At 42.0% G+C, this 25,242-nt stretch overlaps 1 protein-coding gene across 1 annotated transcript in view; it reads left to right on the top strand.

The window, feature by feature from the left end:
- PTPN3 (protein tyrosine phosphatase non-receptor type 3) overlaps positions 1-25,242 on the top strand; it is a 235,213-nt gene that overhangs the window by 178,016 nt on the left and 31,955 nt on the right. Inside the window, exons 17-20 of the mRNA XM_089689065.1 lie at positions 760-837; positions 6,977-7,033; positions 11,870-12,026; positions 15,655-15,812. Of these exons, the coding sequence (XP_089545191.1) occupies positions 760-837; positions 6,977-7,033; positions 11,870-12,026; positions 15,655-15,812 (450 nt within the window). The remainder of the gene's footprint in view (positions 1-759; positions 838-6,976; positions 7,034-11,869; positions 12,027-15,654; positions 15,813-25,242) is intronic.

Consider the following 25,242-nt stretch of genomic DNA (forward strand, 5'->3'; position numbering starts at 1 on the left):
TCTGTGTTGTTCTGTAAGTTCATTCATATAAGTGGATAACTATCATACATGAATTTTTGGTTCTTTATATATGTATTATCTATGTATTTGGGTATTTTTGTGAGCACCCCCTCATCTCTATAATATTTGTTGTTTTATCGACACATTGAGCGTGGAGAAAGCACAATATATAATAGTACCATACATGACTGTTTAATGGAAATGACAAGTAAGGAGTGCATGAAGCAACTACTGTATTTTTTAGGTTTTCATTGTGTGCTTTGCTCTGTTTATAGGATTGGTTTTATAAAACTGTTGGAAATTTGTAAGTGTTACATTTTCGGAGATTACTATAGCAGTTTTATGGCTTTAGAGCAGTATTATCCCTTACTTTTTACATTTTTTTTTTTTTTTTTTTTTTTTTTTTACAATTAAAGTCTAACACTATACAAGTTAATGTGAAACAAATCATCCTATAAGTAGATGAAAGCATATTTTTTTCATTCTAATGGATGTTAGAATGATTTGTAAGCAGTGTGTTTACAAATAGAAAATTCCTCTGTGAGTCAGAGACCACACCAAAGACTTTGTGCTGTTTCCTTGGATTGGCTCTAGTGATAACTGTCATTTGCAACGTAAGCCTAGCCTGAACGTTAAGAAGCATTGATTAGGTGGAACTGGCACTTAAAGGATATAAGCATCTTCTGTTAATTTCCACTAAATATTTATTGACCAAATAGCTCTTGACAAAGTAATAGATCTTTTTTTTCTTTTTTGTAGAATGAATTTGCCAATGGCGATTTACTTTTGGTTCGTATCACACCAGATGAGGAGGGCAAATTTGGATTTAACTTGAAGGTAATTCTTTTAATACTTTTAAAAAAATTTTTTTTTTTCGTTATTTTTCTTTTTTTTTGGACACACGTTATACTTTATTTCACCCAAAGAAAGGTGTTGTGAAAAAGGTAAAGTAGAAAAAACGTTTTGCATAATAAATTTTTATTGATTTGCAAGAAAAAGAGGAACACTATGCAAAAAAGACATCGACTGTGTCTCCAAATAATAGAATTGGGGAAAACAGATAAATTAAATCTTGTCATTATGCAATTCCATACATTTAAAACAATATTAACCACTTCCTGTCCAGACACTTTTACCCCCTTCCTGTCCAATGCAATTTTCAGCTTTCGGCGCTATCACAATTTGAATTACAATTGCGCGGTCATGCAACACTGTACCCATATGAATTTTTTAACATTTTTTTGAGACAGATAAATCTTTATTTTGGTGGTATTTATTCACCGCTGGGATTTGTATTTTTTTTTGCTATGTAAATGAAAATGTCCAAAAATTTTGAAAAAAAGTGTTTTTATACAATTTTGCAAATAAATAATCTTTCATCATAAATCTTGGCCAAAATGTATTCCGTAAAATTTTTAGTAAAAAAAAAATACCGTATTTTCCGGCGTATAAGACGACTGGGCGTATAAGACGACCCCCTACTTTTCCTGTTTAAAATGTAGTGTTTGGGCTATACTCGCCGTATAAGACTACCCCTCTTCCAGTGCACACCAGTGGGAGGAATAGTGCCCCATCATTGGTGTCAGTGGGAGGAATAGTGCCCCATCATTGGTATTAGTGGGAGGAATAGTGCCCCATCATTGGTGTCAGTGGGAGGAATAGTGCCCCATCATTGGTATCAGTGGGAGGAATAGCACCCCATTATTGGTATCAGTGGGAGGAATAGTGCCCCATCATTGGTATCAGTGGGAGGAATAGTGCCCCATCATTGGTGTCAGTGGGAGGAATAGTGCCCCATCATTGGTATCAGTGGGAGGAATAGTGCCCCATCATTGGTGTCAGTGGGAGGAATAGTGCCCCATCATTGGTGTCAGTGGGAGGAATAGTGCCCCATCATTGGTGTCAGTGGAAGGAATAGTGTCCCATCATTGGTATCAGTGGGAGGAATAGTGCCCCATCATTGGTGTCTGTGGAAGGAATAGTGTCCCATCATTGGTATCAGTGGCAGGAATAGTGCCCAATCATTAGTATCATTGGGGGGAATAGCACCCCATCATTGGTGTCAGTGGAATAGTGCCCCATCTTTGGTGTCAGTGGGAGGAATAGTATCCCATCATTGGTGTCAGTGGGGGGGGGAGGAATAGTGCCCCATCGTTGGTGTCAGTGGGGGGGGGGAGGAATAGTATCCCATCATTGGTGTCAGTGGGGGGTGGTATAGTGCCCCATCATTGGTGTCAGTGGGGGGTGGAATAGTGCCCCATCATTGGTGTCAGTGGGGTGGGAGGAATAGTGCCCAATCGTTGGTGTCAGTGGGGGGGGAGGAATAGTGCCCCATCGTTGGTGTCAGTGGGGGGGAGGAAAAGTGCCCCATCGTTGGTGTCAGTGGGAGGAATAATGCCCCATCATTGGTATCAGTGACACCAACGATGGGGCACTATTCCTCCCACTGACACTTGCTGACCCCTGTTCCAGTACGGTGCTGCTGCAGCCAGCATATGTGGTTGCAGCAGCACCTAAGCACGGCACACTTACCTGCATCTCCACTCGATTTTCGCGGGGCCGCTAAGCTCCGCCTCCTCGCCGGTGATTGGCCGCCTGTGTGCCTTTCCTGAGCTACAGTTCTGGCGGCCAATCACCGGTGAGGAGGCGGAGCCGAGCAGCCGCGCGAACATCTAGTGGATGAACCGAAGGAAGTAGCAGCCGCGCTTCCTGGACCGGATCATCGTGGGACCGGAGCCAGGTAAGAGACAGCAGCCCCTGCCCACCCCTGTACTTAGTTTCCCTTCTGTTGGAAGGGGGGGGCGGCGGCGGCACCGCGCCGCCCCCCTAAAAAGTGTCAGCATGCCGTTACCAGCGTATAAGACGACCCCCGACTTTTGAGAAGATTTTCAAGGGGTAAAAAGTCGTCTTATACGCCAGAAAATACGGTAAGCCAAATTAGTTTATAACCAAATATTATAATTTTTAAAAATTTTTTTACATTTTTATTTTTTTTTTTTATATTTGTTTTTTTTGTTTTGTTTTTTTACATACTGTCACCCTAGCAGTACAGTGTCACCATGGTGACACTGTACTACTTGTGGGGGGTGATGTTTTTTTTGTTTTTTTTTACAGTGATTGCTTTAACACCCATATAGGATGTAAAAGCAATCCTTTCTCTTTCTCTCTGTCTGCATTCTTGCAGCCATTGAGAAATACTGAGTGAGCTGTGATTGGTCACAGCTTGTCACATGGTACAAGGCTGTTGTGAATAGTGATCATTCACAGATTTCACACGTAGTAAGCAATGATGTCAGAAGTGACATCTTGCTTACTACTTTGCATGTGATCACTGATTGGCACCTCGTACAGAGGTCCCGTCCGACGATCGGTGTTTCACTGTGTCCGGAGAACACAGCGGGCACCGGATCGCGGTGCTGCGCGCTCCCAGGGAGCGCGCACAGCTAGAAATGGCGGGTGCCGTTTATGAACGGCAACCCACACCCCTGGAGTGCCACCGTCCTGCCGTTTATAAACAGCAGGCGGATGGCAAGAGGTTAAACAACTTATTTACAAAGTGAAGTCAATAAGCGCATAAACTAAACTCAGTAGACAGACCATAATCTAGACCTGCATACAGTTCTATAAGACTTTGAGCAAATCTAAACTGAAAAATGTGCAACTGCCATTGGAACCCACATAGCAGGTAGCTTCAGATTGCCTAAATGTCAGTTCAGTTTTCCAGTTGAGCTCCCAAGCTGCCTTGAAGTTATCTTACTATTATTATTATACAGGATTTATATAGTGGCAACAATTTGCTCAGCGCTTTACAATATAAAGGGGGACAATACAGCAACGATACAGTTCAATACAAGAGGGTTAGGAGGGCCCTGGTCTTTGGAGCTTACAATCTAAGAGGGAGGGGCTAGTGGTACAAAAGATAATAGCTGTGGGGGACGAACTGATGGCAGAAATGAAAAATTTGGTTATTAGCTGAAGGCAGGATAGGCTTCCCTGAAGAGATAGGTTTTCAGAGATCGCCTAAAAGTGAGCAGAGTAGGCAATAGTCAAATAGATTGGGGTAGAGAGTTCCAGAGGATGGGAAAGGCTCTGAAGAAGTCCTGGAGACAGGCATAGGAGGAGGAGACAAGGGAGCAGGAGGTCGTGGGAGAAGCAGAGAAGACTGTTTGGGAGACAACATTGGTGATGTAATTGGGGGCAGAGTTATAAATGGCTTTATACTATGCAAATATCACCTCAGTTTCCCTGGTCAGGGGCTTGGCCCCACCCCTTCAAACACTGTTGGACAGTAAGGCAGGCCATAGGCAATAAGATTTTCTTTCCTGCAGTAAAGAAAATCAGTTATTTCCCCCATCAACACTCCCACCAGATTTATTGTGTTCTCCCATTGGGAAGGGGGGAGCCGTCCCTGCTGGGAGAACACAGTGATTATTCCTACTGGCTCTGGCTGCTGACAATAATCGCATGGAAACCTGACAGACTGGTTGTTCCCAAGTCGTACAAGAATCGAATTTGGTACAATCAGCCTGCCCATGGAAGGTTTGAATCTCAGCTGGTCCCTGCTGACCTAGTCAAGATTTGAACCATCTATGGCTGACTTAAGGTTGTCTATTACATGTAGGCTAATGAGGTGCGTGTTGGGGGAGGGGACAAGCTTTTTACCAGGAAATTCTGTGTGGTGCCAGCAATTCTAATTTTTTTCCACCTCCACCAGGTTTGTTTTAAGGTGACAGTGTCACTTTGCCTATTCAGTGGCGGGCACAGAAAAAGAGGTGGGGGAGTTCTGGAAAGGTGACAATAAAGTGTTCTGGGGGGTGGAGAGGCGGCTATTCAGACACTGTGTACATGCCCTGACTTGCCTTTTTCATTACATTGGGCTACAGATTCCCATCCAGCCAATAATTCAACTGAATGGAGGCTTTGCATTACAACACAGTATTTAAAAACACCTGGAAATGTGCATTCAATTAAATTCAATAAAGCCCATTTGCTATTTTACTGGTGTGAATATACCCAGGCATCAGAAAATCTATTGCTTCTGATAAAGCCTGTTCCTGCCAGGTCATTTTGTTGTGTTCCTGCATGCTGCATTTCCACAGAATTAATTTGGGGATACATCAGACCAATAGGGTATTATCCCTGCCTCTAAAATTACCTAATAGGCCCCCTTCTGTGGTCTGTAAAAGTTAGAAAAACACTGTATACAACTCTGTTGTATGTAATTGTCACACGGGACCCCCAAACCTGGATATATATTGTGAATACCGCAGGTTTTCAGTGTTTTTCACAAGGGGAAATAAATAAATGTTTTACTTTTTTTTTTAAATGTTGCAAAAGAATTTAATTGCAGCAAAGCCAGGAGAACGTGGCATGCCCTAAATGATGATAATGCGCTTGTTTATGCTGTCCTACCTGCCTACCATTGTTGTAATTGCCTAACATGTTAGCAGGCGGCACAAGAGCTTTAAAAACAAGGCTAAAATGCTTTTTTTTGCTTTATCTCCAAGGCCAAGTGAACAAGGTCTTAATCTGGCCATCCGCCTGGCAAAGTGTGGCCTCCCCCAAGCTAATTATGTTACAGCAGCATGGCTCTCCGCTTTTCTGCAGGAAAATCTGTTTGCCTCTACATACATAGGCTAGGTCTCCTTCAAGGTGATTTTTATTGCCTTATTCCACACCAGCCCCCCCCCAGAGTGTCTCCAGTGGTACAATTCCATGTTTTGACTGAACAGCAGAATTGACCTTTCTCCTCAAACCAGTTTCTCTCTTCTTTGGTGGCTTTACTTCCTACTGGTGTCCTGGGATCAGTCACTCCCTCCTCAGCAGTGCAAAAATCTCACTATGTATGCAGGTCTTTTGGGCTGGGGAGGTGTGCTAGATCCCCTTTCTGTTCAGAATCTTTGGAAAGCAGAGTTGTCCCTGCCAATCAACGTATTAGAGAGCCATGCCATTTTTCTATCTTTTCACTTGACCTCCCTTCCCAACAGTCATCCAATATGAGTCCTATCAGACAGAGCTACCAACATGGAATACAAAAATGACCATCAAGGCACTAGAGGGCAGGCAATAGTGGGGGGGTGTATCCTGTATCTTCTGCTGCATACAGCAAAGCATTCCAGCTTAAGCTGGTCATAGATGAGTCAGTTTTTGCATTTAACCAGCGGATTAAACAAGAAAATTTATACCTGATTCCCCCATCCACACATTCGAGGTCAGTGGGGTAATCATCCCCACTGTATCTTTGTATTCTGACAATGGGTAGAATTCTCTGCTGTCAGAATACTCAGTTGAGTGCTGCAAACTATAGACTTGTGGACATTTCCCAACAGGGCGGTTGAAGAGAAGTTGTTTGGTAGATCCACTTCTCTTCAACCACAGTGGCCATATATGGATCGAAATTTGGCCAGTCCCTGCTGAACTGGCTGAATTTCAATCCATGTATGGCCAGCTTTAGAGCAAATTTGCAACTTTGTCTCTTGCTGTCATCTCTCCCTCTTACTAAATTGCCCACTCATTTTTTCTTTTCTTTTTTTTTTCCTTTTTATTTTAATACTTATTATCTCTTGAAATATCACACTTGCCAGAGGGGTGCAGGACCATAAGTGTCAATCCCTTGCATAGATGAAAGCTGCTGTGCCATCTATGAGTTGTGAGATTCTGTCAGCAGAGAGCAGAAGTAAGCAGTGGAGAATCACCTGGCAGGAGAGTTGTGGGAGACAGGGCAACAAGATCTAGCGGCACATGACGGGATCGGCTGTAAAAACAGGAAGTAAGTTGGGGTGTCCCCCAATTTAAGTGTTATAGAAAACAATTTTTGGGTATAAACAAAACAGGATTTTATGGTATAACAAAACAAAATACGATTAATGTTATAAAACAAATGACAAAACAGTATGGAGATTAAGAGAGAGTAATTTTGTTAGTAATGTTAATTTTCTTTCCTCCTTTTTGTTTAAAATCTTTTAACATTTTGCAGGGTGGCGTTGACCAGAAAATGCAGCTTGTGGTTTCCAGAATTACCCCAGGATCACCAGTAAGTGTATATACTTCTTTATAGGTACTATGTGAACCTTAATTTGAAGGCATAGATTTTAATACTGCATTTACAGTATTGCTTTCCAGTAATGTGCGTTTTCCCATTGTTACCAAGAACAGAACATGATGGGTATACACATGAACAGATGGATATACGAGCATTGCTGTGATCTGCCATTCATTTTAAAAGCTATGGCAACAAACATACTGTACATGATAAACAAAAATGCACTTGTGTCTTAGCTTGTTAATAAGCTGTGTGTTGTGGGGCACTACATTGAAAAAAGTAGTCCTAGTACATTTTTTTATTTTAAAAATGAATGTAACACGCATTAACATGTGTGCATTATTGCACCATTGGTTATTATCGGTATGCTAAATTGTCACTACAGGTGAATCCTGAAAAACATGGGTATATTTCTATGTTATAACATGCCTACAACTACAATAGATTATGCAAGGCTAACTGAATTATTACAAAGGGAACTTAAAATAGCTTATATTGCATGGTGTTTAAACTGGGACATGACCACAGTTCATCTGGTTTAACCAGCTCATGCTAATTACACTGGGGATCCAAGTGTAGTAATAAAAAAACAATTTAAAGCAGTTCTGTATGTATTCCTTCTTCACAACCTGCCCTGATGCCCCCCAGAACAAAAATCAGGTTTGGTTTACTACTACTATTAGGATGGGTCCAGTCAACCTAATGCAAATAAACGCTAATAAAATCATTCTTTATAGTGACTTCTTATGCTCCTTAAACTGTTCATTCAGTTACTTTTAAGCTATATGCACATTGGGCGTTCAATTCCAGCATTTTTGTGCACCCAGGAAGCACAATTTCAGCACCCAGACCCACTGCCTGCAGCGCTCCAAAGTCTATGACAGGCTGAAATATGCTGTGGCTGGACACTGTACCAAATTGTACTTCTGTTTAGGGGTGTATGCCTGGAGCGCAGGTATGTTGCATATTTAAGCCCATTAATTTTGGGTGGGCTTGGGTCAGGCTGCGCTGCTCCAAAAGTGCACACAAATGCTTCATAAAACACACTACAACTGAATCGCATATTAATTTATTGGCGTGCGGTCTGTTGCAGGCAAACGCACTGCATTTGTGACCTGTGTTTGGGGTGTCATTTATTTAATATTGATGTCCTTTCCAAAAATTGCACTGGTTGAATATGCACATATGTGAATGTGACCCATAGTAAATCATGTTAAATGGACTGTAGTGCGTTTCTGAAAATGCCCTGAAAAATGCATAAGTGTGAACCTGGCCTAACAGCAGTTTTTAAAACTACTATGAATAAGCACTAGCATGGCGCAAAATATGTCAGCGAGTCATCCTGTTCCTCTACTGCTATTTCTTTGATGCCTTTACCATTTGGCGGCTTTCTAAATAAAAGTAATCTCTACTTCCTTTTTCCCTTACATGTTGCAACCAACATTTGTGGGTAAGGATTAGTCAATATGTCTGGATTAATTTCACTGTGGGTTCATCTAATCCTGCTAGCAACTCCTGGCCATTGTTAGGGTTAGCACCCCAGTTTTATGTGCCTTTTTTGGCACTGGTCTGTTTGTTGTCATGGGGGACATGCACCAATGCAAAAAAAGTAAAAAAACAAACAAAACGGTACAGTGGGGAGAGGGTCTTTTCTTAACCTCGGAAACTACTAAGCAACTTATTCACTCCCTTATCTCTCACCTTGATTATTGTAACTCCCCCCTCATTGGCCTACCTCATCGCAGGCTACCCCCTCTTAAGTCTATCATGAATGCTGCTGCCAGACTCATCCACCTTACTAACCGCTCTGTATCTGCCACCCCTCTCTGCCAATCTCTCCACTGGTTTCCCATTGCCCAACAGATAAAATTCAAAACATTAACAATAACATATAAAGCCATTTATAACTCTGCCCCAAATTACATCATCAGTCTTGTCTCCAAATACCACCCAAACCGTACTCTCCGCTCCTCGCATGACCTCCTGCTGTCTAGCTCCCTTGTCTCCTCCTCCCATGCTCATCTCTAGGACTTCTCCAGAGCTTCCCCATCCTCTGGAACTCTCTACCCCAATTTATCAGACTATTGCCTACCCTGCTTACTTGTAGGCGATCTCTGAAAACCTATCTCTTCAGGGAAGCCTATCCTGCCCTCAGCTAATAATGGAATCTTCTACTCCTCCTACCAGTCCATCCCCCACAGTTATTACCTTTTGTACCACTAGCCCCTCCTTCCTAGATTGTAAGCTCCAAGGAGCAGGGCCCTCCTAACCCTCTTGTATTGAACTGTATTGTTGCTGTATTGTCTCCTGTTATATTGTAAAGCGCTGAGCAAACTGTTGGCGCTATATAAATCCTGTATAATAATAATAAGTAACATTAAAAATACATAAACCCTTTAAGTAACATTCTTGGGAGATGTACATGGTTTTACAGAACTGTACAATTTTCATGGACAGTCTCAGTGACAATTTACATTTGCAGTGCAAATCTGTCGAATTAATTTTTTTTTTGCAATTAGCTTGGCTTACATAGAGTAGCAGCAACCCAATCTGATTAATTTCAGTTTCTAAGAAAAAGGCTTTTTTCTGGTAGTTTTACCAGTGACTCATACTTTTTCTTCAAGTGGAAATAGGTTTTCTTTGACTGTCAAACTGAAACTGGCCATTAGTTTGTGGAGAATTTTTTTCAAACTCTCACTAAAGGATATGTTCACTTTTTTTCTAAATTCCAGCTTTCCTATGTAGCAATATACCCTTAATGTACCTGTTTCAGAAAAGAAAGCTTTCCATATATTCTAGGGCAGGCTTACCTCCACTTCAAAAAAAAAAAAAAATAATGGTCATGACAGCAGCTAAAAGTGATTGCTGACCTCAAATCAATCCAAAAATAAAAGTAACTACTTGCCCTCTGTAAGATTTACCCCCCTTGATGACCAGGCCATGTTTTTGCAGTACAGCGCTGCGTTACTTTAACTGACAATTGCGCGGTCATGCAATGCTGTACATAAATTAAATTTGTCATTTTTTCCCCCACAAATATAGCTTTCTTTTGGTGGTATTTGTTTTTTATTTTTTGTGTTATAAACAAAAAAGAACAACCGTTTTGAAAAAAAATATTTTTTACTTTTGGAGAAGCAGAGCTGTGCCTGTATTTGTAAACACAGGAACAAGCTGGATTACCACATGTGAGTAAAAGCAGCACGTTTGCACCCACATAAAAGTGACAAAATATTGTGTGTAGTGTGGCGCTGCTAAGTGCATAAATAAAAGCCAATAAAAGAAAATATTATATTAAAAACCAAGAAAGTGAAGCAAAAAAGGATGTATCAGCAACCACCCTGCTGACCATCAAACCTGTGCGTCAATCAATCCTCTTTAAACTCAAAAATATATATTAGAACATCGTGCATGAGCACCAAATTACAGCTGTATAGAAAACACTAAATAGATGCAATTGAAAATAAAAAAGAAATAAACACTCGGCTGACCATCAAACCCATATAGGGAAAATAGTGCAAAATCAAATAAAATAGAATAATCTAACATAAGTAGATCTGGTATGTTCAAAAGAAATACCCAGCAGTAAGGATTTTGTGTAGCTGATCAACAATCATCTATCAATTGTTCTGATTCATCTGAACTGATGACATTTGAAATGTGATTGCTATATTTATTGCACACCATTGCTTTACGCAAATATTAGTTAAATACGTCTAAAGCTTCCAAAGAACAACAGTATTGTTTTCCATGATTACAGGATGCAGAGATAATTATAAATGAAATACATTTTGTTATATGTATTAAGTTAAATTTGAAGTTATAAGATTGTTTGTCCTCTTTCAGTGAATTGTACTTTTTCTTTTTTGCTAATGTAAATATGGGAGTAAAGTAGAATAGAGAAAGTAATGATTATTGTGGTATACCTGACATAACCAGTAGAATTTTTGTTAAAGCTCAGTTGAACACACTTAATTTTCTTAGTGTACTAAGAAAAAGTATACGTTGGAGTCAGACCGTGGTTCTCAAACACAAGCCCTCTTGCAGTCCGACACGGCTCCGTGAATACTGCCCTAATCAATGCTCCTCTCACTCCATGACCAGAGTGGTTGGTTAGCGATTAACGCAGTGTTCGAGTGAGGAAGATGGGTCATAATGGGGAATAAGACTGCTGCTTGTGTGTGAAAATAGCAGGCCGAGTGCTGCCAATATGGGGTTTTTAACACTTACTGCTGCAGTTAGATTAAAAGAACTTCAAAAATAGGAATATTTTTTTCAGGTACTTATATAGCGCCATCCATTTACGCAGCGCTTTACATATATATATTGTACATTCACATCAGTCCCTAACCCTCAAGGGGCGTACAATCTAAGGTCCCTCACTCACATTCATACATACACATATTAGGGCCAATTTAGACAGGATCCAGCATGTCTTTGGAGTGTGGGAGGAAACCGGAGTACCCGGGGGAAACCCACGCAAGCACAGGGAGAACATGCAAACTCCAGGCAGGTGGTGCCGTGGCTGGGATTCGAACCAACGACCCGAGTACTGCCAGGCGGAAGTGCTAACCATTTAGCCACTGTGCTGCCCAAATTTGTTACTGTATATGCAGCCTGACTGCATTATGGTAATTAAGAGGTTTCATTTGGGCATTAACAGTGGAAAAAGCATGGAAAAGACATTGATGTGCAGTATGCTGTCGTAAAGATTTCATCAAGCTGATTGCCCACCACTGCTAAAAGTTGTTTTCATATTAATTGTTATGGTTTACATAGTATTATTATTGACACACTTACACTATAGAATTATGTTTTTCCTGTTATCAGGCAGACAAGTGCACCCCCAAGCTTGTGGAAGGAGATCAGATTGTTCTGATCAATGGTCGTGACATCTCAGAACATACACACGATCAGGTGGTTATGTTTATTAAAGCCAGCCGGGAATCCCACACAAGAGAGCTTGCTCTGCTAGTTAGACGGAAAGGTAAGTTGTTTGGTATTTTTGAAACATTAAAATAAAGGCTAAGTTCACCTTTAGCAAACATTTTTTTTTCTACAGGAGCCTGCAAGGTATTGCACCCGCAATCAGTGCATCGTGGGTGCAATGTCAGGCTTCTTCAGACAGGGCTTATTTTTAGCGGGGGAATGCACCTCCAGCACTGAATGTATGTAATGGCAAGGGGGGCTGTGGTGTGCTGGAAGGTCTAATTAAGCCGGGGGATCTATTGTAACTGCTTTTTTGCATGGGGGGTATAGTGTTACTGGTGGGGGATACAGTGGGGCAAAAAAGTATTTAGTCAGCCACCAATTGTGCAAGTTCTCCCACTTAAAAAGATGAGAGAGGCCTGTAATTGACATCATAGGTAGACCTCAACTATGAGAGACAAAATGAAAAAAAAAATCCAGACAATCAAACTGGCTGATGTGGAAAGAATTTATTTGCAAATTATGGTGGAAAATAAGTATTTGGTCACCTACAAACAAGCAAGATTTCTGGCTCCCACAGACCTGTACCTTCTTCTTTAAGAGGCTCCTCTGTCCTGCACTCATTACCTGTATCAATGGCACCTGTTTGAACTTGTTATCAGTATAAAAGACACCTGTCCACAACCTCAAACAGTCACACACCAAACTCCACTATAGTGAAGACCAAAGAGCTGTCGAAGGACACCAGAAACAAAATTGTAGACCTGCAGCAGGCTGGGAAGACTGAATCTGCAGTAGGCAAGCAGCTTGGTGTGAACAAATCAACTGTGGGAGCAATAATTAGAAAATGGAAGACATACAAGACCACTGATAATCTCCCTCGATCTGGGGCTCCACACAAGATTTCACCTAGTGGGGTCAAAATGATCACAAGAACGGTGAGCAAAAATCCCAGGACCACACGGGGGGACCTAGTGAATGACCTGCAGAGAGCTGGGACCAACATAACAAAGGCTACCATCAATAACACACTACGCCGCCAGGGACTCAGATCCTGCAGTGCCAGATGTGTCCCCCTGCTTAAGCCAGTACATGTCAGGGCCCGTCTGAAGTTTGCTAGAGAGCATTTGGATGATCCAGAAGAGGATTGGGAGAATGTCATATGGTCAGATGAAACCAAAATAGAACTGTTGAGTATTGAGATGAACTTTTGATATTGACCAAATACTTATTTTCCACCATAATTTGCAAATAAATTCTTTCCAAAACAGCCAATGTGATTGTCTGGATTTGTTTTCTCATTTTGTCTCTCATAGTTGAGGTCTACCTATGATGCCAATTACAGGCCTCTATCATCTTTTTAAGTGGGAGAACTTGCACAATTGGTGGCTGACTAAATACTTTTTTGCCCCACTGTATATTATTGTTGAGGGGTCTTATGTTACTGGTGGTCAATTGTTGCTGAGAGAGATCTACAGTACAGTTGAGAGAGAGGTCTTCTTCTGTTGTTGGCTGCTGGAGGGTCTTTTAATACTGGCTGCTGGGAGATCTGTTGTTGCTGGAGGGGTCTGATGTTGCTGAGGTGGTATTTTGTTGTGGGGGGGTCAATTGTTGTGGAAGGGGGGGTCTAAAAGGGGTGGTGCTGGGAGGTGATTGGGGGTAAAACCAAGGGACGGTGCTCGGAGGTGCATAGGGGCAGAGACAAAGGATGAGCTAGAGGGAGTTCCTGCACCTTTTCTCTGAGGAAAAAAAAGCCCTGCCTGCAGACATTTCCTTGAGCATTCCTACCTGTACCTCTGTATGGGCTTTCTCTTTGAAAGCTAGAGGAAGTGTCCGTGTACTATGAGAACTTTCATCAGCACCCTCACAGTCCATTGAGAACTACAAGCCATTTTCCACGGTGGCAGACAGGACTTGTAGCGTCTATATTCACATATCTCTGTGAATGAATGAAACAGTTGTGCAGGCCGAGGCCTACATAGATTATAACATGTGACAATGGCTGCTGGGAAGATGAACCCCAGCTTGTTGTCAAAAGGAAGGGTGGATGAGGAAGGTGAGGGGGGCTGCTGAACATGTTACATATTACACCCTAAATATAGGTGTAAGCTGTTCAGAAGGTAAACTTATCCTTTATTGTCAATTAGAATGTTTCTGGTAATATTTTTTGCTGCACTTCATTTCATTGTCTTGTAGTAAATATTTTCAAACTGAGAGTAGTACATACAGCAAAAAGCAATCAAAAAGTTTTGAAATAAAAACAATATGTATATTGTATGATTATTAGAGGAAACATGATGCTGTTAGCAAATGAACAATGACCAAGCTGAACTGCAAGTTCTAGTGACTGAAAACCAGTGACTGGCTATAGTGATCCCAACTCAAACTATCAGATCCATAGTAACATCAAGCCAGCAACTCGGTGTGATCCATAAAATCCAAATCTTTATTGGCTACATGCTAAAACACATTGTTAATAAGCTAACATGTTTCAGCCATGACAGCCTGTCACAGCCTCTGAGTGCTATGAGGTAGGCTGTCACAGCCGAAACATGTTAGATTGTTACTAGTGTGTTTTAGTATGTAGTCAATACATTTTTGGATTTTATGGACCACACCGATTTGCCTGCTTGATGTTACTATTGACATGATGACTTTAGCTCTGCAAAATCTTAAAGTACGCTTACCTTTAAATATGTTCCAAAATGGCTATTGTAATAAAACCCAGGAACATGCCTTTAAACTGTCTGGTCTGATGCACTAGGGGTCCCAAAACCCAGGTTGCTCTTGTATGCAAATGTAATACTTCCCTGTTTTATCAATGATGTCCTGCTCCCTCTTATCCTTTTGTACAGGACAGTAAATCCACCCATTCTATAGGGGGGTGGGAGCATTCAAAAGGTTTAAGAGTGGGGCAGGCAAGCCCTGGACATTGTTGGTTGTAATGAAATGTGCATATGAGAAAACCTTTAATATTCTGGACTCCTGGGGAGGACACCTGAAGACGTGTTCAAGCATTACTAGATGAAACATTCTGTTGACTGTATTCCTGGTAACGTGGTACTGTGTTGTCATATGGTGTACTAGTCTATGATCCATTCTACATGTACCTCGGGCAGAATTTGTAAGACGTGGAGTATTTTTTTTTTTTTTTTTTTTAGAAAATATGGGTGATCAAATCAAGCATATGTATTTTTAATGTGGTTCAAGGAAACTATTAGGAATCACAGAATAACGGGATTAATACCAGGCTTGTCATATTATTTTATTGTTTGCCAGTGTCCTAACGTCCCCTGTAGGCAGCAGCCTCTGAATTCTTGTGTCCCTCAGCCAACTCCATGAAATACATTTTATGGTAGATACAAAAGTCTTTTTATCAAAAATCTCAAAATTCATGCATTCAAATTCATTTTCCTGGTTTGCCCTTGAATTAAAGCAGACAAACAGTTTATGTTCTGGAACTGCTGGCTGCAGAAAGTTATGTAAACTATACAAGCCAGCCCTCATTTTTTTCTGGGCTTCTCTGTGATATGAAGCTTGACCCACTTTCTGCACATCACTTCCCTGCCTCTCGCGATGTAGACCAATGCATACTTCCTGGATTTTATCTTATATAACTATGGGGTTCAATAGTCTGCATTATATGCATTCAAAACTTTCCTTTTCTCTAATTTTTCTTTCTGCAGTTGTGAGACCTTTTGGTGAGATTAAATCAGAAGATGGGGCAGATCTACCATTTCTTCAACCAATAATTCTTCCCACTGAATACTGTGACACACTGCAGGGGTCAATGGAGCAGCTCGCTAAAGGCCTAGAAACTGGAGTTGTACTCATTCAGTTTGAGGTAATATATTTAAAATATGAGGCGGGTATGACCAATTTTGAAAAATACGTCTGTTGCTTTACAAAGAAGGTATAGCTTTGCTCTTGGTTTACGAAAGTGGTAATGCCTTCCTGCCCAGCCCTAGCATTCCTTTTAAATGAATAATGCGATCACCACTCTGACACTGTGTTCCAAATAATAATTCCATATTTTGCATACACTATCTCTGGAGTCTATGGCACTGTACTATCAATTAGCACAATGTTTTATAGTCTGTGAAATCACTAAAAAAGTATATGAGGGTGTTATATATGGGGGTGTTACTTACTGGACTGTATATTTGTTGTTTTTAGTTTATCTAACCACGCTTTCAAGAACCTTCTATTTTACATTAATATTTTGTAATTCTTGTTGTTCTAATTATTTTTTTAACTAAACTTGGTATTTGGCAAAAAATAACAATAGTCTTTTGTGTTAAATAAAGTAAAATGTGTATGCTCTCTCATTTAATCTTTGGTTTTTATATGACTGCACAAAGAAGACCATCGAAATTTGAAGAAGTGGTTCTAAGCTCTAAACGTTTTTTACCTTAAAGTGATAGAGCGGAGAGTGGTTAGAACAACTTTGTCGTTTTTTTTTTTTTTTTTGAAACAATATTTATTGAATTTTATACATTTGATACAAAAATATCTTGATATACAAATCTGTAAACCATTTTTCATAAGAGTGATGAGTACAGAAGTTAGTACAACTTCTGTAATGGAAACAAACGGCAGTGTCCACACAGGCATCAATGACACAACAAATCAGTACAACATAAGCTGAATTCCAAAAATTGAGCAATTCCCTAGGAACGAAAGCTTGGTTATGAAGGCCTGAATAATAACATCTCTATCAAAAAGACAATTGAGAAAGAGTGTCATATGAGCTAAGAATCATAAAGAGGAGCATGGGCTCCATTGTGTGACTGGGGAATAGAGAGCTGTGGGGTGGGGCTACAAGAGGAGTTGGACAATCGTAGTTTACCCAACTTATTGTTAAGTTGAGCTTTGAGATACAAAACTGAATATCGAAAAGGTTCCATATGAGCGGCTAGTTCCGCAGGAGTAGAGGAGTATTCCATGAAACACCACCATCTAGAAATGAAGCGGCATGTAGACTTAAAATTCTGAGTAACAGTGTCCAGCTTCTCCAGATTAAATAGGGCAGTTAATGCCTGTATTACTATCTTGAGCTGTGGGGGGGTTGGCAGTATTCAAGCTTGCATGAGCTCTCTGTGAATACCAATAAACAAATATGGATCCACTGATGAAGAGCATTAGGACTTGCCAACATTGCAGGATCTTGATAACTGAAGAGACCGAGCATAGGGTCTTTGGTGAGAGAGATATTGTACAGATGATTATTGTAACAAAGTATTCGATCCCAGAAGGTGGAAACTCAGGCACATTCCCAAAGGCGAAGAAACAAAGTGGGTTGAGTGTGGTCGCTCCAAGGACACGTGGGGGGGAGTGACAGCTGGATTCTCTGAGAAAGGCTAGTAAGCTCTGTGATTTTGAATTAAATTTCCTGCCATGTTTCACAGAGGACAAGTGAAGAGATTTTCCGGTATCCCGACAGTATTTTATCTGGAGTTTCATCTGTAGACTGTATGGAAGTCCACGGGTTAAAAGGAGTAAGATGGTATTTTGCAGACTGGTGTGAGATTAGATGAGGGTAGATTGCAGAGATGGAATAGTTATCCAGACACAGTAGAATTTCTATAAAGGAGCACTGGAAGGGATGATGTTTTGGAGAATAGCACGTCCAGTGGAAGGTCACCAGCTGATGATAGTAAAAGATATGAGATCCTGGTAAGGACTATTTGGCAGCTAGTACTGAAAAGGGCTGGAAGGTACGTTTGGTATCATCAAAGATGGATATGACTTTAGTAAGTCCGCTATGAGACCAGTGGGTAAATGCTGCATGCTCACTCGCTGGAGGGAACACGGGGTTTCCAAGAATAGGCAGGTGGGAGGATATCCTTAGCGGTAGGCCAAGTAGTTTCCGTATTTCCCTCCAGGCCAATATTGTGTCTCTGATCAGGAGATTCGATCGAAGAGATCGAGGTAAGGCCTTGAGGTTAGCATGCAGATTGGCTGGAAGGTGTAGAGGAGACACCAGGGCCTCCTCTAGGGAGTAGATCGAGTAACATGATTTCCCAGTAATCCAACCAAGACTCTGATGAAGAAGACAGGACAGGTTATAAAATCTAATATTCGACAGGCCTGCACCGCCCTCACTCTTTGGGAGACTATGCTTTTGTAGTGCAATACGCATTTTTTTTACGCTGCCACAGACAGGTCTGTAGAGCCCTATGAATATTCTGAACATCAGAATGTTTTAACAGAATAGGGAGTGTTTGCAAAGGATAGAGCAATCTTGCAAAAGAAACCATTTTGTACAGATCGTCCAAGCTTCCAGTTTCTGTACAATCTTGTTGATTAAAGGAGGGTAATTTAGGTAATAAAGAGATGATGGTTCTCTGCCTATGTGGATGCCCAAATATGTAATGGATTGAGTAGCTATACCAAAGGGATGTAGTAGAGTTCAAAAGGTGTACTTTGCTCTTATCAAAATTGATTCTTATGCCGGAGCATTTACGTAAGGTCGCAAACAGGTCCTGAAGTAGTAGGAAGTCTTTGGGTGGATCTGAAGAGAGCTGAGTGGAGAGTAAAGTCGCCAATCATGACACCCCTAACCCCTGACGTCAAATTGAGCAGTCTGGACAAAGGTTCAATGGCGATGTTAAAGAGGAGGGGGGAGAGCAGGCAGCCATGCCTGGTGCCTTTGGTCAAGGGAATGCTTGAGGAAATAAAATCAGGTGTGACTAATCTAGCTGCAGGCAAGGAGTACATGTTGTAAAAATTCCAAAATGGGGCCCAAAAAACCCAGCCTCCTCAACCATGAAGAGCCAGGCAAAGCTTATGTTCTCGTCTAAAGATAGCATCTAAAGATATAAGTGATGGATCCATATGTGGGTTTGTTTTAGCATGTTCCAGGGCTTATAGTAGTTTGCGAATGTTGAGTGTTGCCGTGCAACCCGGCATGAACCCGGATTGGGCCGAATGTAGTATTTTGGGAAGCAGTAGGGCCAACCTGGATGCCATGATTTTGGAAAGTATTTTGGCGTCTAAATTGATTAAAGGGATCGGTCGGTATGATCCCGGGAGCAGTGGGTCTTTTCCCTTCTTAGCTATGAGCCTAATATGCGCCTGGGAGCTAGTAGGTAGATATGAGCCATCTTCCCATATTGACTTATAGACATGATACAGAGTGTCTGGGATGAATTCCAAAGTCAATTTATAGAATTCCGCACTAAGACCGTCAGGTCCAGGAGCTTTAGCCAAGGGTAGGTGTTTGATATTGGCACAAATGTCGTCTTGTATAATGGGAGGCTAGAATGTCCTCAGCAGCTCTAGAGTCAATCGGGTCCTCTGAATACAAGGAAGTGTAATAGTATGTGAGAAGGTCATTAATATCAGATGACCGTGTCAAAACATTGCCCGTGGGAGTACAAGGGCCCGCACTAAGCTGTGCAATAGCTTTCCTGCCTTATTGCCATATCTATAAATTTTAAGGTGGGAAAGGCCGATTTGGCTGCTTCCTGGTGTTCAGCCCAATAATCAAAGGCTCATTTGGCAGATTGGCAATTCAGTCTACTCTTGTGCGTGTGATTGAGGGAGAGTGCAATATGTGCCTGACAAAGATATTCTCTCACCTGTTGGTAAAGCAGTTGGGACCGTTTCTTAAATTGTGTGGTATGGGAGATTATGCGCCCTCTAAGAAACGCCTTCCCAGCTTCCCAGAATAGGTTAGGATTGGTTAAATGTGCTCCATTCATGTCCACAAATTCCTGCCATGCTGCAAATAGTTGAGACAAAGTCTTCCTTATTGGCTAAATAAGCAGGGAAGCACCAAGGGCTACGGGATTTTGGAGTTTTCAGCCCAGATAGCTGTAATAGGATGGGGCAATGGTTGGAAATGGCCATATCACAAATGGTCATTCTACATAGCAGGGACAAGAGAGGCTGTGAGCAAAAAAGATAGTCAATGCGAGAAAAGGAGTCATGAGGGGATGAATAGAACATGTATTCCCGATCTGTCAGGTGTTGGAGACGTTATACGTTATGCAGACTAAGCACATCAATAGATTGTCCTAAAGCAGTAGAGGGGGGACACTGAGGCAGTTGTCCGGGATGTCGTGTGAGATGATCTCTGTTTCAGTCAATATCATTGTGCATAACTGCGTTGAAGGGGTAGAGGAGAAAGGAGGAAAGACGGAAAAAAAAAACCCCCTGAGAACCCTCTTTGCCCATCCAAGTGGATAGGTGTGCAGGGTGGATCGCCACAGGGGAGGCATGAACCAAACATTAGCCATTATAGGACAAATTACAGTCCTTGAGAAGGCACATAAAAACAAGGAAAACCATTACATAGCATCTGATGAAACAAGTCAGTAGGTAACGTAGCAGTCTTCAGGCCGACCAAAGCGCACCCGCTTATGCGATAGCTTTTGGGGACTCGGTTGATTCTGGAAGGGCGTGGAATTTCCCCTCAGTGGGGAAGAGGAAGACGGTGCAGAAGAAAGACTTTGATTCATGGCTGCTTTAGGGATATTGTTGCGGTATTGCTCTGCTTCCGACAGCGAGGTGAAGGATAGCCTTTCTCCGCTCGGTGGCTGGATATGAAGAACAGCGGGATAAGCCAGGGTGAATTTAACCTGCCTGTGCTAGAGAGTGGAGCAGATTGTAGAGAAGGCCTTACGTTGTTGCATAACCTCCATCGAGTAGTCCGATAACAAGAGCAATTGGTGCCAGTCTACAGATAAAGCATGCATGCGCCACAATTTCTGAAGAATGTCCTGTTTGTCAGTGTAGTTCAGTTAGCGTACAAGCATCGGCTTTGGTTTAGTGCGAGAATTGGACTGCGGGCCAATACGGTGGGCTCTTTCAACCACACAGCAGGCCTAGGTGCTCTGGAATGGACGTAGCACATACGCTAATCCACATGGAGGGAGAATAAGTCTTGGGCAGGCCTATGATGTGCAAATTGTTCCGCCGTGAACGGTTTTCTAGATCGTCTAACTTATCCTGAAGATCTCTTTGGACTGTGGTGAGTCGGTCTATTGCAGCAGAAACAGCCTATGAGTCATCTTCAATGGAGGAGATCCTATCTTCCATCTGTATAATGCGCTGAGCCTGTGCATGGAAACCTTTATGTAGCTGTTCTAGCCCTTTAAGAACAGCACTGTCGACCGCTGCCATGAGAGTAGGCGTTAAGAGCGCCATGACTGTGTGGGCAATGCCCGCTGGTGAGGCAGGGTGCGGAGGCTGAGGAGTAGGAGGCTGTGGCTGCTGTTGGCTCTGCTTATCCCCTGTGTCAGCATGTGTGCTTGCAGTGGTGACCATCTTGGCTGCAGCAGCCACTGTGTCCCCCTGTGACAAGCGGGGGACAGAAGAGGAGCAGACGTGGGACTGCTCCACTGCTGAAAGGGGGGCAGCCCCCAAACTGTAGCAGGTGTGGGACTGCAGCAGTGGAGGAGTGCCGTGGGAGCAGGGACAGCTCACCTCCGCTCCATACGGCGCCAGAACCGGAAGTCCAATTCTTTATTGCTGTCTGTGTTGAGAGATGTACCTTTTCTATTTGCTCTGTTTACCAATCTCAACGAAAGTGAAAGTGAAAGAAAATCTAAAATTTTGGGTTGACATCAAAATACTAATAGTTGAAATCTTCCAATGGAGACACTAGTTCTGGTGACCTTGGTAACACTCCAGGATTCCCTCAATTTGGGGGGATTTCCTCACTTCCTGTTTTGGCCATGGCAAAGCACCTTGTCCCTATGTTGATGAGGACAAGGGCCCCTTCCCCAAAACCCTGACCCGGGGTTTGTGGGGGGTAACGTATCGGAATCTGGAAGCTCCCTTTAAATATGGGGTCCCAGATCCCATCCTTCTCCCTCCATTTGAATGAAGTACATTGTTACCTCTACTCATTCACCAAAAAGATCTCAAAAGTGCGTAAAAACACAAAACAGTTTTTCTTTATTAATAAAAAGTAAATAACAATGTAAAAATCCATTGTCAGTCACGATAAATACTGACTGCCAATCCGCATAATAACAGAAAAAAAAGACACCCGCCGAACATGACTACTCCCATCGCTTGACACCTGCCGAATGACAGCGCAACTTCCCACTGCCCCTATGAAAACATAGGGTGGGATCTTCAAAAGACACCATGTGACATCATAAGTGAGTGGGGATCACCCATGATGTCACTGCCATAGGATGGCGTCATATAGCGTTATAGGATGACCATGCCCCTTTATTTACTTTTTTTTTTTTTCTTCTAATTTTTTGTCCACAGCCTGCATTCACCATGATTGATTCATGATGGATTTATAGTACAGTGCAAACATGTTAGGCAGGTGTGAAGAAATGCTGTAAGGTAAAAATGCTTTCAAAAACATATATATTGAAATTGTTTATTAGCAATTTTCAAAATGCAAAGGGAGTGAATAGAGGAAAAATTTAAATCACATCAATATTTGGTGTGACTACCCTTTGACTTCAAAGCAACATCATTTCTAATACCTGCACACTTTTTACACTTGCACAAAGTCAGGTATTTTGTAGGATTAGAGTCAAGCAGGCACTAATGATCATCTATTTCATATGTAGGTTGAAACACAGTCATTAACTGAAACAGAAATAGCTGTGTAGGAGGCTTAAAACTAGAAGAGGAACAGCCAAACTATGTTACTAGGGTGAGGTTTTGGTAGATCGTTTTTAGGTCAGAGGTCATATACCCTGGCAAGACTGAGCACACGACACAAGGTAGTTATACTGCATGAGCAAAGTCTCCCCCAGGCAAATATTTCAAAGCAGACAAGATGTGATGTTCAAGCTCTTTTGAAGAAGCACAAAGAAATGGGAAACGTTGAGAATCGAAGATGCAGTGGTTGACCAAGGAGACATAATGCAGCAGATGAAAGACGCAATTATGCTTACTTCCCTTAGACATCGGAAGATGTCCAGCAGTGCAATCAGCACAGAACTGGTGGAAACCATTGAGACCCAGGTACACCTATCTACTGTCTGGAGAAGTCTGGCCAGAAGTGGTCTTTCTGGAAGAATTGTAGCCAAACAGCCATAATGCTAACATGGAAGCATGGCTAACTGACTCAGCTATGCACAAAAAACTTGGATGCATAAACAAAGCAGCAGGTGCTCTGGACTGATGAGTTAAAATTTTGAAATATTTGGCTGTAACAGGAGGCAGTTTGTTCACTGAAGGGCTGGAGAGCAGTACGATAATGAGTGTCTGCAGGCAACAGTGAAGCATGGTGCAATGTTGAGAAATACAAGCAGATACTTATCCACCATGCCATACCATCAGGGAGGCATATGATTGGCCCCAAATTTATTCTGCAGCAAGATAATGACCCCAAACATACAGCCAATGTCATTAGAGTCCTGGAAGTGATGGTTTGGCCCCTACACTGCCCTGATCTCAACATCGAGTATTTCTGGGATTACATGAAGAGACAGAAGGATTTGAGGCAGCCTACATCTACATAAGATCTGTGGTTTGTTCAGCAAATTGGTTGAAACAACCTACCTGCCGAGTTCCTTCAAAAACTGTGTACAAGTGTACCTAGAAGAACTGATGCTGTTTTGAAGGCAAAGGGTGGTCACATCAAATATTAATTTGATTTGGATTCCTTTTCTGTTTATTTACTTTTCATTTTGTCAATTGATAAGAATAAGCTATTAACACTTATAGAAGTGCTTCTGAAACCATTCCTAATTTACTGCATTTTTCCACACCTGACCAACATTTTTGCACAGTAGTGTATATCAGGTGAGATTTTTATCTATTTTTTAAAATAAAGGACTTGTCAAAAACTTTTTATTTAATTTTGACATTTTTTGATGAATGAGTAGGGGTACTATGTAACTCATACTCAGTCACATGGGGGGTGTGGGATCTGGGGACCCCCCTTGTTAAAGGGAGCTTCCAGATTCCAATAAGTCATCCCTGCACTACCACAACTACCAGGCCAACGTTTTGGGAAAGAGGCCTTTGACAACATGGGGATAAGGTACAGTGTGCCCCCTTCATGCCGAAGACATGTGGCCTGGCATAGCTTAGGAGGGGGAGGGGCTGCTCGCTCGTCCCGTCCCTCCCCCCCCCTCCTTTCCTGGCCTGCCAGGCTGCATGCTTGGAGGGTCTGGTATTGGGGGACCCAACATCATTATTTTATTTTTTTGGCATGGGTTCGCCTTCAAAATCCATACCAGACGCAAAGGGCCTGGTATACAAGGGGGAGGAGGGAGACAAATGCCTTTTTTTTATAGTTGTTGGTTCTTTTGTTTACATTCTTCTGATAGTATGGATGACTCATCGTTGTTAGGACGCCAGTGGGTGCAGGCTCCTTAACAACTGATGACTCATTCCTGCTGGCTGACAACAGTGATAAGAGCAGTAAACAGGAATTAACCGCTTCCTGTCCGCCCTATAGCAGAAATACTGCTACAGGGCGGCACTGGTTTGCAAAATCATGTGTATATATGTGTTGATTTTACATTTACGGGTAGGGGGCACGCGTGCCCTACCCGTGCTGCCATTTGCAGTCGCAGCCGTCAGTCACTGGGTCCCGGACGGTAATTACCGATGATCACCGATGGGGAGGAGGACTGTCTTGTTTACTAACAGTCCTCCTCCCTGTCAGATCGGGCACACTGCTCTGGATGTCTGTGCACAGCACAGCCATCCAGATCAGTGTGATTACAGTGAAGCACCAGCGCACTGCCCCCTAGTAAAACACTCCCTGCACATAGTTAACCCTTTGATCGCCCCTCCTGTTAACCCCATCCTGCCCAGTGCCATTAGTACAGTGTCAGTGCTTCTTTTTTTTTTTTTTTTTTGTAGCACTGATCACTGTATTGGTCACTGGGGATGTCAGTGACACCAAGTCAGTTCCCCCCAGTGTCAGAATGTCCGCCGCAGTCCCGCTATAAGTCGCTGATCACCGCCATTACTAGTACAGAGAAAAAAATTCCAGTATCTATACCGCCATTTGCAAACACAATAACTTTCACGTAAACCAATTAATTTACACATATTGGGATTTTTTTTAGCAAAGACATTTAGCAGAATACATTTTGGCCTAAATTTATGATGAAATTAGATTTTTTTTTACTGAACATGTTTAATAGCAAAAAGTAAAAAATATTGAGGATTTTTTTTTTATAGCGCAAAAAAATAAAAATCGTGCAGGCAATCAAATACTACCAAAAGAAAGCTCAATTCGTGGGAAAAAAAGGACATAAATTTCATTTGGGTGCAGTGTTGCATAACCACGCAATTGTCAGTTAAAGCAACGCAGTGCTGTAGCACAAAAAATG

Source organism: Staurois parvus, unplaced genomic scaffold, assembly GCF_062004578.1.
Source record: "Staurois parvus isolate SC_StPar_1 unplaced genomic scaffold, SC_StPar_1.0 ptg000468l, whole genome shotgun sequence".
NCBI lineage: Eukaryota > Metazoa > Chordata > Amphibia > Anura > Ranidae > Staurois > Staurois parvus.